The sequence below is a fragment of the Salmo trutta genome, chromosome 22 (assembly GCF_901001165.1).
Source record: "Salmo trutta chromosome 22, fSalTru1.1, whole genome shotgun sequence".
In the NCBI taxonomy this organism is placed as follows: Eukaryota; Metazoa; Chordata; class Actinopteri; order Salmoniformes; family Salmonidae; genus Salmo; species Salmo trutta.
In genome coordinates this window covers 26304925-26322977 of record NC_042978.1, presented here as the reverse complement: position 1 = coordinate 26322977, position 18053 = coordinate 26304925, and the positions used below count along the sequence as shown (strand labels likewise).

Sequence of the window (18053 nt, the reverse complement as noted above, 5' to 3'; positions counted from 1 at the left end):
GCCTCACACCTGCAGACCACATGTAACCACATCAGACCAGGACCTCCACAACCGGCTTCTTCACCTGTGCGATCGTGGGTTTGCATAACCAAATAATTGTGGCACAAACTGTCAGAAACCATATCTGAGAAGTTCATCTGTGTACTCGTCATCCTCACCAGGGTCTTGACCTGACTGCAGTTCAGCATCATAACAGACTTCCGTTAGCAAATGCTCACCTTGGATGGCCACCGGCACACTGGAGAAGTGTGCTCTTCACAGATGAATCCCAGTTTCAACTGTACTGGGCAGATGGCAGACATGGCGTTGTGTGGGCGACCTGTTTGGTGATGTCAACGTTGTGAACAGAGTGCCCCATGGTGGCGGTGGGGTTATGGTATGGGCAGGCAGGCATAAGCTACGGACAACGAACACAATTGCATTTTATCGATGGCAACTTGAATGCACAGAGAAACCTCAACGAGATCCTGAGGCCCATTGTCGTGCCACTCATCCGCTGCCATCACCTCATGTTTCAGCATGATAATGCAAGGCCCGATGTTGTAAGGATCTGTACACATTTCCTGGAAGCTGAAAATGTCCCACTTCTTCCATAGCTTGCATGCTCACCAGATATGTCACCCAATGAGCATGTTTGGGATGATCTGGATCGACGTGTGTTCCAGCTCCCGCCAATATCCAGCAACTTTGCAAATCCATTGAAGAGTGGGACAACAGTCCATTGGCCACAATCAACAGCCTGATAAACTCTATGCGAAGGAGATGTGTCACACTGCATGAGGCAAATGGTGGTTACACCAGATACTGACTGGTTTTCTGATCCACGCTCTACAGATGCATATCTGTATTCCCAGTCATGTGAAATCCATAGGTTATGGCCTAATGATTTTATTTAAATCAAATGATTTCCTAATATGAACTGCAAGTCTGAAATTATCGCATGTAGCATTTATATTTTTGTTCAGTATACATCTGTACGTTTTTATTTCATACATTATTGCATGTAGCATTTTGAGAATTAAAATGAAAATTATACTTGTTCACATTGTCCTCTTCTCATCCCTCCCTCCCTCCCTCCCTCCCTCCCTCCCTCCCTCCCTCCCTCCCTCCCTCCCTCCCTCATGCCACCTTCAGGTCCTCTAGCAGCTCAGTGATGTCTATCTGAGGGATGCAGATTGCTGTTCTACTGCTGTTCATGCCCAGTGCTCCCTGTAGAGTCTTCCCTGCCTTCAGCAGGCTGGGCTGGACCCCTGTCTCCCCCGTTCCCCTGGAGCACAGCAGCACCTCGTTGACCTCCCCCTCGATGCCCCGGGAGAGCACACGCGGGAACACACCCCGCACACGACCCAACACACTCTTCTTCAATGCAGAGTCACGACACACCAGGTTCAACATGAACACACCTGGTGGGGAGGGGTGACAGAGACGGAAGGGTGTAATATGGTGAGATACAAGATACACCTCGATAATACCTAGGTCTACAGGCTTTGAAAAACGTAACATTTTATATTTGAAAAAATAAAGCAGGCTAGCTCCTTGAAAGTTATAAAAAAACTTTTACTGTACCTCGAGGTGTCAGCAGTTTGCCAACTCTCTCCAGGAAGGCTGTTTCTACGAAGGCAGGAGGAGGACAGCTCATCCCCAAACTGGGGTCCTTACTGTCCACGTCAAACATGATGACATCATACTGATGACCACCTGGACAGGTAAGAGAATAGTGTTAATCATGTGCATGCTCGAGGTTACAAATTTGCTCTTGAAGCAACCTTTTATTTTCCCCCTCCCACCTTAAATGTGTATCCGGTATCTCTTCCTTATCTCACCCCCCCCTCCCTCCCTCCCTCCCAGCACTCTCACCCCCCCTCCCTCCCAGCACTCTCACCTTCTCTCTCAATGTTGTTAATGCGTTCCAGTCCATCTCCCAGTGTGACAGTGAGCCTGTCATCAGGTGTGAAGCCGAACCATCCCTGAGCCACCTCCAGCACTGCTGGATCCTGCTCCACCACCTCCACCCTGGCTCCGGGTACAAAGTCCCGCAGGAACTGGGGCAGTCCTCCTCCACCCAGTCCCACCAGGAGCACTGACACATCTACAGACAAGTTATAGGAGACATGACAGACAGGAGACATTTGGCTGATTCATCAGACCTGTCGTGTCAAGTGACCAAACTTCCTAAAGGCAAAAATAGTGGATTTGAGAAAAAGTGTCAAACAGAGTGGTATTTGGCAGGTATGTGGGCACAGGGCGACTGACTGGCAGACAATGCTGGCAAATACACCTACCTTTGTTGTGGTCGTTGCCCACGCCTAGCATGGCGAGGCCAGCCACCATGACCCTGTGGTGGGCACAGCATAGATAGCCTTTGTCCACCTCCAGGGCACCACCTGGTGTCTGGGATGGGGTTGTCATGGGGGGAGGGGCAGAGAGCTTGGCTTTCCTTCTGCTCTTCTTATTCTTCTGAGACGAGGCTGCTGCTAAAGTTAAAGAGACGGTTAGCCACTGAACTCACCAAGTAATAAAAACTGTGCGTGTTTGTTCTCACCTGCTGCTGGGTTAGTGAGGCGGCTCTCTGACTGGACCAGTCCGTCGTTACCCAGGAACACCAGTCTACGGTAGAGCTGACCATCCTCTCCTCTCACATCCTCTACAGAGTACTGACCACTCAGATCACTGGTACCATGACTCACCACCTCCCTCCAACCCAGCTCACCTCCCACCGACAGGAACGGAACCTACAGGGGGAGGGACAGGGATGGAGAGAGGGAGACGGGGAAATTGGGTGAAGGGGGCGAGATGATAGAGAAATTAGGAAACATGTTTTTTTAATTACAACCCAAAATAGAATAATCACAACTTCCCTACTTTCTGATTGGCTGGCATCCCAGGGGGGGCGAGTTCCATCACCATGGGGGAGAGCTCTGATTGGACAGCCTGCATGTCGGTATACTCCTGTTCTCTGTGCATGGCCACGACAACCAGACGTCTGAAGTTAGCGCTAGCCGCTAGTTGGCCCCGCCCCTCAGCCAAGCCGTACAGCCAATCAGTCTCTCTGCCCTGAGGCACTGTCGGGGTTGAGACAGGAAGAGCCAGGTTTAGAATGCAGCCAAGAGCAGAAAGGAAAGACAAATATACCCATGTTTTTCCACCCAGGTGTGCCGACATACGACAAATCCTATCCCTCACCTATGAAGATGGCAAAGTGGTTGGCACGGGGAACCTTGGCACCAGGGGGGCAGTCCTGTATGGTGAGGGTGTAGCGGGGTCGCCCAGTGGGGGCGTGGCAGAGGGTCAACGAGGGGGTAGAGGTCGCGTCTGTACCCGTACGGAGCCTCTGTCTCAGCATGGCGTATGCCTGGCGCTCTCTCACCACAGACAGCAGGTCTGCCACCACGGGAAGCCTCACGGGGGCACCATCCTCCCCTTGGCACATCTCCAGGATGGGCATGGGCATTGGCTGACGGAACTTTGTGCAAACCAATACGAAGACAGGCAGAGCGAAGGAAGAGACCTCCTGGCTCTCCGGGTCAGCCAGACAATGGAGCCTCACAGCCCAGCCCACCTATATTAACAGTTCAATCATTTCGAAAATGCTCTTATTCTAAGTGAATTGAATAGGTAAGGCAACCATCTATCACTATCAATGCATCTAACCTAAGCCTTTTACCTGGATGAAGTGCTCCACAGCCAGCTTGATGACACTCTCCTGGGCCAGGGTCACACAGACGTAGCGGCCTCCTATACCCAGGACACGACCCACCTACACAAACACAAGGCATAAAGGGTTGATTGCATGTGAATAAACTTTAAGACACATTTTACTAACATATGTATGTATGTATACAAGAGGGTGCCAACACTCCTGGAGTGGTACTCTATTATAATCCCTGTCAAGCTACTCCACACCAGCACACCTCAGCCAGCATCCTCCCAGCTAGAGCCCCCTCCTCCTGGGAGGCCATGGCGTCCAGTGTCCCCTTGTCCAGTGCAGCTTGGTAGCTTCCGTCCTCGTAGGGTGTCTGGGTGGCATCCACCGTCTGGAAGGTCAGGTCTGGGCGCTGCTTGGCATTCTTCTGGTTCATGTGATTCACCACCGTCTCACTAATGTCAATGTTGGTCAGATGTCTGTAGCCAACGTCATACAGCTGCTCACTCAGCTCAGAGTTACCACAGCCCACCACCAAGACCTGGGACAGACGAGACAAGATACGCATGACTGTCAGTCGCGTTGGATAAAAGCGTCTGCTAAAGGACCCTGTCATTTGGATAGGAATTATTCCGAGCGTCATATAATACAAGACTTACATGGCTCTTCAGTAGAAAACATTTCAGCAGAAGACAAATTGACTGTTGAGTCGGAACATTTTTAGGGGGCATTTTCCTACATGTCAGGTTGTCAGTGTATCTGCTCACCTTATCCCTCGGTTTGATGTATTTGTGCAGCACGCCACAGAGTTTGTTGTAGTCTCCATACCACTCAAAAGCCTTCTCTCCTCTCTTCTTGAAGAACCGTTCCCAGTACTCTGCAGAACTGAACTCCTCGGCAGTGCGAGGTAGAAGACTCATCTTTGACACTTGCTAGGTTTATATCAGTAGCTAGCTAGCTACTTGTAAACAAACTAACGTTAGGATACTTCCGATTAGCTTTGAACAAGCTAGCTAAGATTCAGGAACTTGCAGGACATCATAGCAGTGTAAAGGTAGCAATTGGTAGATTGTCAATTGGTCCAAAAACGTATTATCAAGTTAGAAATGCTTGGATTTTCAGCTCCCTATCTTCCCCACATGGTATGGTCACCCGGACATTATTCCGAGCTGTACACAACTACATTTTGATTGGATAGCTCTGAATAGGCGGAGTTCCTAGTCTAATGCTGATTTGCTGAGATTCTTGACAGAAGCCTGTCATTGTCTGATGTAGAACCGGATTTCTTTGCTGCCCGGCTAGTTCTGGTCCGTCGGTGATTATCTTCCGGACAACAAGAGGCATCAACATGGCTGTCCCGGGAGATCTGTGGTCCTCGTGACTGGAAACGCAAATAAACTAGAAGAGGTGGCAGAATGGTTCACATGAATCGATATTCCATGTAGAAAAGGCCTATTATGAACATTAAACTTTGCAGCGTGTGCTGTTTATTAGAGGCTTTACTTAGGCTCTAGCCATGGCAGCCAACCCTTGTGAAGGCATGGACATGACTGACGGGGAATGTGGTGGTGGTTTTAGATTACACCTGCACAGATCAAATGGTTTGTTAGCTGTTATTAGCCGCTAAAAATAGATTACGGTTCACCACCTACATTACGGAGACGTAATTTATAGATCGGCAGATAAGGGTGCTTTCGAGCGGCTATATGTTCTTTACCATTCGGCCATCAGATTTGCCACCAATGCTCCTTACAGGACACATCACTGCACTCTATACTCCTCTGTAAACTGGTCATCTCTGTATACCCATCGCAAGACCCACTGGTTGATGCTTATTTATAAAACAACTTTAGGCCTCACTCCCCCCTATCTGATATATCTACTGCAGCCCTGATCCTCCACATACAACACCCGTTCTACCAGTCACATTCTGTTAAAGGTCCCGAAAGCACACACATCCCTGGGTCGCTCCTCTTTTCAGTTCGCTGCAGCTAGCGACTGAAACAAACACTCAAACTGGACGGTTTCATCTCAATCTCTTCATTCAAAGACTCAATCGTGGACACTCTTACTGACAGTTGTGACGGGTGGGTATAATTTGTGGAACGTTCCAACAGGAATCTGTTCCTCAGGATAACTGAGGTAAGAATATAACACACACCCACTGAAGATCTCTGCATGCTTGCAGTACCAGTCAAAAGTTTGGACACACCTACTCATTCCAGGGTTTTTCTTTATTTTTAATATTTTCTTCATTGTAGAATAATAGTGAAGGCATCTAAAACTATGAAATAACACATGGAATCATGTAGTAACCAAAAAAAGTGTTAAACAAATCAAAATAGATTTTATATTTGAAATTATTCTAAGTAGCCACCCTTTTCCTTGATGACAGCTTTGCACACTCTTTGCATTCTCTCAACCAGCTTCATGAGGTAGTCACCTGGAATGCATTTCAATTAACAGGTGTGCCTTGTTAAAAGTTAATTTGTGGAATTTCTTTACTTCTTAATGTGTTTGAGCCAATCAGTTGTGTTGTGATAAGGTAGGGGTGTTATACAGAAGATAGCCCTATTTGGTAAAATACTAAGTCTGTATTATGGCAAGAACAGATCAAATAGGCAAAGAGAAACGACCGTCCATCATTACTTTAAGATGAAGGTCAGTCAATCAGGAAAATTTCAAGAACTTTTAAAGTTTCGTCAAGTGCAGTCGCAAAAACCATCAAGCGCTATGATTAAACAGGCTCTCATGAAAGGAAGACCCAGAGTTACCTCTGCTGCAGAGGATAAGTTCATTAGAGTTACCAGCCTCAGAAATTGCAGCCCAAATAAATGCTTCAGAGTTCAAGTAACAGACACATCTCAACATCAACTGTTCAGAGGAGACTGAATATTGATGATGGTCCCGGAGAGGATGGCTGCAGTTTTACTGGCTATTAACCAACTGTGCTATTTTGTTAGTTTTTTCGCATTGTTTGTAAGTTATTTTGTACATAATGTTGCAGCTGCCATCTCTTATGACGGTAGCAGCTTCTAGACATCAGAGCTTCTGGACATCAGAACATCAATTACTCACCTCGAATTGGACAAAGATTTTTCTTTAATGAGTCGGACTGGAAGGATATACTCCAAACACCCGAACAGGCCCTCATCCCTGTCATTTGCAGGTGAAAGAAACTGAGATTTTGTGGAAGGAGATCGGGGTGCCTTGTGAGGATCAGGCGACGAGTGGCTAATCTGCCTTTGCCATCCGTACTGTTAGCCAACGTTCAATCGCTGGAAAATAAATGGGCCGAACTAAAAGCAAGTATATCCTACCAACAGAACATTACAAAATGTAATATCTTATGTTTCACCGAGTCGTGGCTGAACGACGACATTAATAACATACAGCTGGCGGGTTATACACTCTATCGGCAGGATAGAACAGCAGCCTCTGGTAAGACACGGGATGGTGGCCTATGTATATTTGTAAACAACAGCTGGTGCACGATATCTAAGGAAGTCTCAAGGTTTTTCTCACCTGAGGTAGAGTATCTCATGATAAGCTGTAGACCACACTATCTACCTAGAGAGTTTTCATCTGTATTTTTCGTAGCTGTCTACATACCACCCCAGACCGATGCTGGCACTAAGACCGCACTCAATGAGCTGTATACCGCCATAAGCAAACAGGAAAATGCTCATCCAGAGGCGGCGCTCCTAGTGGCCGGGGACATTAATGCAGGGAAACTTAAATCAGTTTTATCTAATTTCTATCAGCTAATCAATCAAATGGCTACTCAGACTATTTGCATTGCCCCCCCCCCCCCCCCCCCACACACACACACTTTTACACTGCTGCTACTCTCTGTTATTATCTATGCATAGTCATTTTAATAACTCGTACATATTACCTCAATTACCTCGACACCGGTGCCCTCGCACATTGACTCTGTACCGGTACCCCCTGTATATAGCCTCGCTATTGTTATTTTACTGCTACTCTTTAATTATTTGTTACTTTTATCTCTTACTTTTTTTTAGGTATTTTCTTAACTGCATTATTGGTTAAGGGCTTGTAAGTAAGTATTCCACTGTAAGGTCTACCTGTTGTTTCGGCGCTTGTGACAAATAAAACTTTAAAACTTTATTTGACACCGTGAATCAGGCCTTCATGGAAGAATTGCTGCAAAGAAACGTCTACTAAAGGACACCAATAAGAAGAAGAGACTTGCTTGGGCCAAGAAACATGAGCAATGGACATTAGACCGGTGGAAATCTGTCCTTTGGTCTGATGAGTCCAAATTTGAGATTTTTGGTTTCTTTGTGAGACGCAGAGTAGGTGAACAGATGATCTCCGCATGTGTGGTTCCCACAGTGAAGCATGGAGGAGGTGGTGTGGGGGTGCTTTGCTGGTGACACAGTCAGTGATTTATTTAGAATTCAAGACACACTGAACCAGCATGGCTACCACAGCATTCTGCATCGATACATCTGGTTTGCGCTTAGTGGGACAATCATTACTTTTTCAACAGGACAATGACCCAAAACACACCTCCAGGCTGTGTAAGGGCTATTTGACAAAGAAGGAGAGTCATGGAGTGCTGCATCAGATGACCTGGCTTACACAATCACCTGACCTCAACTTAATTGAGATGGTTTGGGATGAGTTGGACCACAGATTGAAGGAAAATCAGCCAACGGTCAACTGAATCGTTTCTAGTCATCTCTCATCCTTCCAGGCTTTTTCTTCTCTTGACTTTATAATGCGATTGGCAACTTTCATAAATTAGGTAAACTGGTAAATTAGGTGCACTGACCTCATTCGTCTTTCAGTCACCCATGTGGGTACAACCAATGAGGAGATGGCACGTGGGTACCTGCTTCTATAAACCAATGAGGAGATGGGAGAGGCAGGACCTGCAGCGCAATCTGCATCAGAAATAGAACTGACTTCTATTTTAGCCCTTGGCAACGCAGACGCTTGTTGGTGCGCGCGAGCAGTGTGGGTGCAATAATTGAATAACATAGATTTCTACATTTATTTTGCAATGCTCGCGCACGCGACGCGAGCGGTGTAGTCAGCCTGTTAGCTTACACCGGGGGTTGCGTGGTCTGGTGTGAATTTCATCAGGAGTGGATTTTATACGTTTCAGTAGAAAAGGGCGGTTCCATGACGCTGACGTAATGTAAATGCTCACATGGGCGTGGCCATTGATTTGGTTAACTTTATATGAAAAACCCATACTCTCATTTAAAGGTTAACATCACATGACATCTTTTCACAAATAGTTTAATGTTTAATCACATACGTTTCACAATATTTAGATGTAAACCTGACAGCTGGGAAATGTACAGGGAGCCACGATCTACACCCTGAATGGGCCACATCATGACACTATTTTGACGAATCTCAAATATAAAATATATTTTGATTTGTTTAACACTTTTTTGGTTACTACATGATTCCATATGTGTTATTTCATAGTTTTGATATCTTCCCTATTATTCTACAATGTAGAGAATAGTCAAAGTAAAGAAAAACCCTTGAATGAGTAGGTGTGTTCAAACTTTTGACTGGTACTGTACATGTCTTTTATCTGAACTGTTACATTGTAGAGCCTAGAGGCCCCGAGACTTTGGATCTGACCCCTGTTTCCAGCCAGACGGATACGACAAAACATAATCAGGACTTAATGCAGGACATTTATTTTACTAGCAGGAGTCTGGGTTTATGCATCACACTTTTCCTGTCTTTATTGAACCAATTGACGGAAACTAATGATAGTGATTATTCCCAGTTTCACTGATGATTTGTAAATTCTCTCTCTCTCTATCATCCCTGTAGTTATGCTGAGCTACCCAAGGAGGTGAAGAACACCATTTCCCATCGGTATCGAGCTCTGGCAGCCACGTCTGAACACTTCTCCTCTCAGGACAATGGCACACCAGACAGCAAGAAGAAGAAACAGCTGTTAACCCCTGATCTAGCATCAGATCACATAACCATTAGAGGGATACAAAATCTGACCCTGTATCAGTGGTGGGCAACTTCTACCTACTCTAACTTATGGGTATCAGAGTCTGAGCCAACCAATCAAACAGTTCTGACGTTGAATTTATATAGTGGTGCTTTTGATAAATTGCCTTCAAAAAGTATTCACACCCCTTGACTTTTTACACATTTTGGTGTGTTACACATGGGATTAAAATGGGAAAATAATTGTCAACGAGCTACACAAAATACTCTATAATGTCTAAGTTGAAGATTTTTTAAATCAATTTATGAAACACAAAACACTAATATATCTTGATTCGATAAGTATTCAACCCCTTGAGTCAATATGTTAGAATCACCTTTGGCAGTGATTACAACTGTGAGTCTTTCTGGGTAAGTTTCTAAGAGCTTTGCACACGTGGATTGTACAATAATTTCAAAACAATATGTTCATTTTTTTTTCAAGCTCTGTCAAGTTGTTAGTTGATCATTACTACACAGCCATTTAAGTCTTGCGATAGATTTAAGTCAAAACTGTAACTAGGCCACTCAGGAACATTACATGTAGTCTTGGTAAGCAACTCCAGTATATAATTGTCCTTGTGTTTTAGATTATTGTCCGGAAAATATGTAGAGTGGTGCTGTTGTCTTGGATTTGCCCCAAACAACACTTTGTTTTCAGGACATAAAGTTAATTTCTTTGCTGCATTTTTTGCAGTTTTACGTTAGTGCCTTATTGCAAAAAGGATTCATGTTTTGGAATATTTTTTTTGTACTGGCTTTCTTCTTTTCACTCTGTCATTTAGGTTAGTATTGTGGAGTAACTACAATGTTGTTGATCCATCCTCAGTTTTCTGCTACCACAGCCTCATGGTGAAATCCCTGAGCAGTTTCCTTCCTTTCCGGCAATTGAGTTAGGAAGGATGCATGTATTTTTGTAGTGACTAGGTGTATTGATACACCATCCAAAGTGTAATTAATAACTTCTCCATGCTCAAAGGGATGTTCAATATCTACTTTTTTTATATTTACCCATCTACCAATAGGTGCCCTTTGTGAGGCATTGGAAAACCTCGCTGGTCTTTGTGTTTCAATCTGTTTTTGAAATTCACTGCTTGACTGAGGGACCTTAAAGATCATTTTATGTGTGGTGTGCAGAGATGAGGTAGTCATTCATGTTAAATACAATGATTGCGTCCGTGCAACTTATGTGACTTGTTAAGCATATTTTTACTCTTGACTTATTTAGGCTTGCCATAACAAAGGGGTTGAATACAATATTGGCTCAAGACATTTCAGCTTTTCATTTGTACACATTTCTAAAAATCTAATTCCACTTTGACATTATGGGGTCTTGTGTGTAGGCCAGTGACACAAAATCTAAATTAATCAATTTTAAATTCAGGCTGTAACACAACAAAATGTGGGGAAAAGTCAAGGGGTTTGAATACTTGCTGAAGGCACTGTATCTGCTTTCCTTACCTGGAAGAACTCAAGATGTATTATGTCCTTTGTCCAACCTGGATTATGTGGGTTTAGAACCAATACTTTTTGCTTTCTAAAGTGCAGACTTCAAACCAAGACTATACTCATACTGTATGTGTGATGTGTTACTGAGCCAGGTTCTGTGAGTGTGTATGGTGCCCCAAGAGAAGTGTATAATAAACCATTAACATTCTGCCATCCTTAGTTTTATTTCTCTTTGTGGAAGGAACACAGTGAATGTTTTCTCTTCTGTTTCTCACATTTCAATTCCCTCCTCCTCTCCACTCTTTCCCCCTCATCACCTCTCCTCGTCTTGTCTCCCCCTTCTCTGGTGAAGGTCCCATGAGTGGACGTGTGTTTTATTGTGGGAAACATTCATGAATGCAGCTGATGGGGGAAACACCTGCACTAACACATCAACCTCCACTCAAATGGAGTCTTCAGTCAATATTTACCTGTGAAGGAATGCTCTTCATAATTGGCCTCTTTGGTCCAAGGCCTTCCTTCTGTGTTCACAGACCTGAAAGAGCTGGATGGATGGATGGATGGATGGATGGATGGATGGATGGATAAGGGCTATTTGGTGAATGATTCCATGTCTTCCCCTTATGATAGTAAAAGGGTATGTGACTGAGTTGTCATCCTCCTAGAATCTAGAGGTTATTGATTTTTACAGATAACTATATTATTTAGAATAGATCATCTTTATTATACCTTGGTATGAATTTGTACATCATTTAATATAGAGAAGTACAATGCACAGGAACATGCAATATTTCAATACATGCGGAGCTAGAGAGCAGCAAATTTGTCTCTGAACATGTTTCCTACTGGGGGGAGAGGCACTATGTACAGGACAGATGGGTCGAATGAGTTTTATACACAGTACACACATTAGACCTTGTATGATCACTGATGTTTGAGAGCAGTAGACTTGATAATGTTGGCTTTGCCACCAATCCCCTTCTAAAAACGATACATGAAATACAATAAAAGCACTACTCTGATGACCAAACAGTAGAAAAATAATTCCTCTATAAACATATTTGTGGACCATGCCACAGGAATTGCCTTTCCACAGAAACAAGATACCTGCAGGGGGTTCCATTCATAATGCAATTTGCTAGAATAATTTTAAATCTCAATCACTATAGTGGCCAGTTATGGTAAGTACTAGGCCTATGCATTGATGAAGGTGGTGAATAACACTAACAACTTATCACCACACTAGCTGCTCTAAAGCTGTCAGTCTTTGAAGGACAGACAGAGAAAGTCTTTGGTTTGTATGAAGAGGCCTCCTCAGCTCCTCTACTGGCGGCCCAGCCTGACGTCGTAGGACACGATGTGGAAGTTGTCCCAGGCGAAAAGCTTCCTCTGGGCATGGTTGTAGTCCACCATGCTGTTGTAACGGTACTTATTCCTGAAGGGTAGAGCCACCTCCTTCCCCTGGCCTGTAGCTGTGTCAAACATGAAGTTGATGGTGGTGTTGGCAGCCGTGTAGCTGGCCACTGTGTACAGACGACCACAGATGACGAAGGCGTTAGCCACGCTGGTCTTCCTGATGCTGGTCTCCCAGCTCCTCTTCACCGCCAGGCTGTGTGGGTCCAGCTGGGACACCACTATGACTCCTTTAGCCTTGTTGGTGCTGTAGACAGCCCACAGGCCCTGCTCGTCCACCCCCAGGTCCACATCGGTGTAGCCCCCCCAGGAATAGGGGAACTGGCCGTGGAAGCCGGCGTGGGGCAGGTCTCGGCGGGCGGCGATGCTCTCAGATGCCAGGTCGTACCTCAGCAGGGTGCGGCTGCGGCGGCGCTGGTAGTACAGAGAGCCGCGGTACAGAGTTGCTCCTGTACTCTCCACTGGCTCCGGTAACAGCAACACCTTGTGATAGACCATGATAATACAGTCCGGTCAATGGTCACACTTTACATTATACCTCAATATGTTATCATGGTTAAGGTAAAGGTTGGTTAGGGGGAAGGTAATCTGATCCTAGATCTGTGGTTAAGGTTAAACTCTAGGACTATCCCATATGTTATCATGGTTAAGGTAAAGGTTGGTTAGGGGGAAGGTCATCTGATCCTAGATCTGTGGTTAAGGTTAGACTCTAGGACTATCCCATATGTTATCATGGTTAAGGTAAAGGTTGGTTAGGGGGAAGGTAATCTGATCCTAGATCTGTGGTTAAGGTTAGACTCTAGGACTATCCCATGCCAGTCAGTCAGTCACCCACCTTGGAGGGGAAGCCTTTAGAGAGCTGATCAATGTCTTCGTAACCAAAGAGCTGTCTGACCTCTGACCCCACTGTATCAATGCGCCACACCATCTTCCCTCCATAGGGCGCCACAGCTTCTGGGTCCTGCATCCACACACCGTATTTACCAGCTATACTGTCAGCCTTACGATGGGACACTGGCTCACCTATTGATATCAACTCTCCACAGCCTGTGAGAGAGGAGGGGAGAGTTAGAGACATTAAGAGAGAGATGGGGAGGAGGGGAGAGTTAGAGACATTAAGAGAGAGATGGGGAGGAGGGGAGAGTTAGAGACATTAAGAGAGAGATGGGGAGGGCAGTTAGAGACATTAAGAGAGAGATGGGAGGAGGGGAGAGTTAGAGACATTAAGAGAGAGATGGGAGGAGGGGAGAGTTAGAGACATTAAGAGAGAGATGGGGAGGAGGGGAGAGTTAGAGACATTAAGAGAGAGATGGGGAGGAGGGGAGAGTTAGAGACATTAAGTGAGAGATGGGGAGGGCAGTTAGAGACATTAAGAGAGAGATGGGAGGAGAGGAGAGTTAGAGACATTAAGAGAGAGATGGGGAGGAGGGGAGAGTTAGAGACATTAAGAGAGAGAGGGGGAGGAGGGGAGAGTTAGAGACATTAAGAGAGAGATGGGGAGGGCAGTTAGAGACATTAAGAGAGAGATGGGGAGGAGGGGAGAGTTAGAGACATTAAGAGAGAGATGGGGAGGGCAGTTAGAGACATTAAGAGAGAGATGGGGAGGGCAGTTAGAGACATTAAGAAAGAGATGGGGAGGGCAGTTAGAGACATTAAGAGAGAGATGGGGAGGGCAGTTAGAGACATTAAGAGAGAGATGGGGAGGAGGGGAGAGTTAGAGACATTAAGAGAGAGATGGGGAGGGCAGTTAGAGACATTAAGAGAGAGATGGGGAGGGCAGTTAGAGACATTAAGAGAGAGATGGGGAGGAGGGGAGAGTTAGAGACATTAAGAGAGAGATGGGAGGAGGGGAGAGTTAGAGACATTAGGAGAGAGATGGGGAGGGCAGTTAGAGACATTAAGAGAGAGATGGGGAGGGGGGAGAGTTAGAGACATTAAGTGAGAGATGGGGAGGAGGGGAGAGTTAGAGACATTAAGAGAGAGATGGGGAGGGCAGTTAGAGACATTAAGAGAGAGATGGGAGGAGGGGAGAGTTAGAGACATTAAGAGAGAGATGGGGAGGAGGGGAGAGTTAGAGACATTAAGAGAGAGATGGGGAGGAGGGAAGAGTTAGAGACATTAAGAGAGAGATGGGGAGGGGGGGAGAGTTAGAGACATTAAGAGAGAGATGGGGAGGAGGGGAGAGTTAGAGACATTAAGTGAGAGATGGGGAGGAGGGCAATTAGAGACATTAAGAGAGAGATGGGGAGGAGGGGAGAGTTAGAGACATTAGGAGAGAGATGGGGAGGAGGGAAGAGTTAGAGACATTAAGAGAGAGATGGGGAGGAGGGCAATTAGAGACATTAAGAGAGAGATGGGGACGAGGGGAGAGTTAGAGACATTAAGAGAGAGATGGGGAGGGCAGTTAGAGACATTAAGTGAGAGATGGGGAGGAGGGGAGAGTTAGAGACATTAAGTGAGAGATGGGGAGGAGGGCAGTTAGAGACATTAAGAGAGAGATGGGGAGGAGGGGAGAGTTAGAGACATTAAGAGAGAGATGGGGAGGAGGGGAGAGTTAGAGACATTAAGAGAGAGATGGGGAGAGTTAAAGACATTAAGAGAGAGATGGGAGGAGGGGAGAGTTAGAGACATTAAGAGAGAGATGGGGAGGGCAGTTAGAGACATTAAGAGAGAGATGGGGAGGGGGGAGAGTTAGAGACATTAAGTGAGAGATGGGGAGGAGGGGAGAGTTAGAGACATTAAGAGAGAGATGGGGAGGGCAGTTAGAGACATTAAGTGAGAGATGGGGAGGAGGGGAGAGTTAGAGACATTAAGAGAGAGATGGGGAGGAGGGGAGAGTTAGAGACATTAAGAGAGAGATGGGGAGGAGGGGGAGAGTTAGAGACATTAAGAGAGAGATGGGGAGAGTTAAAGACATTAAGAGAGAGATGGGAGGAGGGGAGAGTTAGAGACATTAAGAGAGAGATGGGGAGAGTTAGAGACATTAAGAGAGAGATGGGGAGGGCAGTTAGAGACATTAAGAGAGAGATGGGGAGGGGGGAGAGTTAGAGACATTAAGAGAGAGATGGGGAGGGGGGGAGAGTTAGAGACATTAAGTGAGAGATGGGGAGGAGGGGAGAGTTAGAGACATTAAGTGAGAGATGGGGAGGGCAGTTAGAGACATTAAGAGAGAGATGGGGAGGAGGGGAGAGTTAGAGACATTAAGTGAGAGATGGGAGGGCAGTTAGAGACATTAAGTGAGAGATGGGGAGGGCAGTTAGAGACATTAAGAGAGAGATGGGGAGGAGGGGAGAGTTAGAGACATTAAGAGAGAGATGGGAGGAGGGGAGAGTTAGAGACATTAAGAGAGAGATGGGGAGGAGGGGAGAGTTAGAGACATTAAGAGAGAGATGGGGAGGGCAGTTAGAGACATTAAGTGAGAGATGGGGAGGGGGGAGAGTGAGAGACATTAAGAGAGAGATGGGGAGGAGGGGAGAGTTAGAGACATTAAGAGAGAGATGGGGAGGAGGGGAGAGTTATTAGGGGAGGGCAGTTAGAGACATTAAGAGAGAGATGGGAGGAGGGGAGAGTTAGAGAATTAAGAGAGAGATGGGAGGAGGGGGAGAGTTAGAGACATTAAGAGAGAGATGGGGAGGAGGGGAGAGTTAGAGACATTAGAGAGAGATGGGGAGGAGGGGAGAGTTAGAGACATTAGTGAGAGATGGGGAGGGCAGTTAGAGACATTAAGAGAGAGATGGGGAGGGAGGGAGAGTTTGAGACATTAAGAGAGAGATGGGAGGAGGGTGAGAGTTAGAGACATTAAGAGAGAGATGGGAGGGGCAGTTTAGAGACATTAAGAGAGAGATGGGAGGAGGGGAGAGTTGAAGAGACATTAGAGGAGAGATGGGGAGAAGGGAGAGTTAGAGCATTAAGAGAAGAGATGGGGAGGGCAGTTAAGAGACATTAAGAGAGAGAATTGGGGAGGGAGGGGAGAGTTAGAGACATTAAGAGAGAAGATGGGGAGGGCAGTTTAGAGACATTAAGTGAGAGATGGGGGAGGGCAGTTAGAGACAATTAAGAGAGAGATGGGGAGGAGGGAGAGGTTAGAGACATTAGGAGAGAGATGGGGAGGAGGGAAGAGTTAGAGACATTAAGAGAGAGATGGGGAGGAGGGGAGAGTTTAGAACATTAAGAAGGAGAGAGATATGGGGAGGAGGGGAGAGTTAGAGAGACCATTAAGAGAGAGATGGGGAGGGTCAAGTTAGAGACATTAAGTGAGAGATGGGGATGAGAGGGGAAGAGTTAGAGACATTAAGAGAGAGATGGGGGGAGGAGGGGAGATATTAAGTGAGAGATGGGGAGGAGAGGAGTTAGAGACATTAAGAGAGATGGGGAGGAGGGGAGAGTTAGAGACATTAAGAGAGAGATGGGGAGGAGGGGAGAGTTAGAGACATTAGAGAGAGATGGGGAGGGCAGTTAGACATTAAGAGAGAGAGGGAGGATGGGAGAGTTAGAGACATTAAGAGAGAGATGGGAGGAGGGGAGAGTTAGAGACATTAAGAGAGAGATGGGGAGGAGGGGAGAGTTAGAGACATTAAGAGAGAGATGGGAGGAGGGGAGAGTTAGAGACATTAAGAGAGAGATGGGGAGGGCAGTTAGAGACATTCAGTGAGAGATGGGGAGGGCAGTTAGAGACATTAAGAGAGAGATGGGGAGGAGGGGAGAGTTAGAGACATTAAGAGAGAGATGGGAGGAGGGGAGAGTTTAGAGACATTAAGAGAGAGATGGGGAGGGGGGAGAGTTGAGACATAAGAGAGAGATGGGGAGGGCAGTTAGAGACATTAAGTGAGAGATGGGGAGGAGGGGAGAGTGAGAGACATTAAGAGAGATGGGGAGGAGGGGAGAGTAGAGCATTAAGAGAGAGATGGGGAGGGCAGTTAGAGACATTAAGTGAGAATGGGGAGGAGGGGAGAGTTAGAGACATTAAGTGAGAGATGGGGAGAGAGGAGAGTTAGAGACATTAAGAGAGAGATGGGGAGGAGGGGAGAGTTTAGAGACATTAAAGAGAGATGGGGAGGAGGAGAGTTAGAGACATTAAGAGAGAGATGGGGAGGGCAGTTAGAGACATTAAGAGAGAGATGGGAGGAGGGAGAGTTAGAGACATTAAGAGAGAGATGGGAGGAGGGGAGAGTTAGAGACATTAAGAGAGAGATGGGGAGGAGGGGAGAGTTAGAGACATTAAGAGAGAGATGGGGGGAGGGGAGAGTTAGAGACATTAAGTGAGAGATGGGGAGGGCAGTTAGAGACATTAAGAGAGAATGGGGAGGAGGGAGAGTTAGAGACATTAAGAGAGATGGGAGGAGGGAGAGTTAGAGACATTAAGAGAGAGATGGGGGAGGGCAGTTAGAGACATTAAGAGAGATGGGAGGAGGGAGAGTTAGAGACATTAAGAGAGAGATGGGGAGGAGGGGAGAGTTAGAGACATTAAGAGAGAGATGGGGAGGGCAGTTAGAGACATTAAGAGAGAGATGGGGAGGAGGGGAGAGTTAGAGACATTAAGAGAGAG

General features: G+C 46.1%; 2 protein-coding genes and 1 long non-coding RNA gene across 5 annotated transcripts in view; 1 reads left to right on the top strand and 2 right to left on the bottom strand.

The window, feature by feature from the left end:
- Positions 1 to 1119: 1119 nt before the first annotated feature.
- On the bottom strand, positions 1120 to 5239 carry LOC115158471 (eEF1A lysine and N-terminal methyltransferase). Of its 2 annotated transcripts, none has more exons than XM_029707450.1 (10): positions 4411 to 5239; positions 3912 to 4184; positions 3665 to 3757; positions 3184 to 3559; positions 2863 to 3062; positions 2543 to 2732; positions 2283 to 2474; positions 1883 to 2089; positions 1567 to 1698; positions 1120 to 1403 (listed from the first exon to the last, which is right to left on the bottom strand). In XM_029707450.1, the coding sequence occupies exons 1-10, from the start codon at positions 4561 to 4563 to the stop codon at positions 1120 to 1122; spliced, it is 2100 nt and encodes a 699-aa protein (XP_029563310.1). In that variant the 5' UTR covers positions 4564 to 5239. The 2 variants fall into 2 exon arrangements, with proteins under 2 accessions (XP_029563310.1, XP_029563311.1); XM_029707451.1 differs by having other exon boundaries at positions 2283 to 2471; positions 4411 to 4563.
- A 489-nt stretch (positions 5240 to 5728) lies between these two features.
- On the top strand, positions 5729 to 9847 carry LOC115158470 (uncharacterized). The gene is made up of 2 exons (XR_003868673.1): positions 5729 to 5785; positions 9476 to 9847. It is a non-coding gene; the product is annotated as an uncharacterized LOC115158470 (long non-coding RNA).
- Positions 9848 to 11795: 1948 nt separating this feature from the next.
- Positions 11796 to 18053, bottom strand: part of LOC115158467 (myocilin) — a 25424-nt gene continuing 19166 nt past the window's right edge. For both annotated transcript variants that reach the window (XM_029707448.1, XM_029707449.1), the window contains 2 exons: positions 13344 to 13555; positions 11796 to 12991 (listed from right to left, as the gene is read on the bottom strand). In XM_029707448.1, coding sequence (XP_029563308.1) covers positions 12419 to 12991; positions 13344 to 13555 — 785 coding nt within the window. In that variant the 3' untranslated portion in view covers positions 11796 to 12418. The remainder of the gene's footprint in view (positions 12992 to 13343; positions 13556 to 18053) is intronic.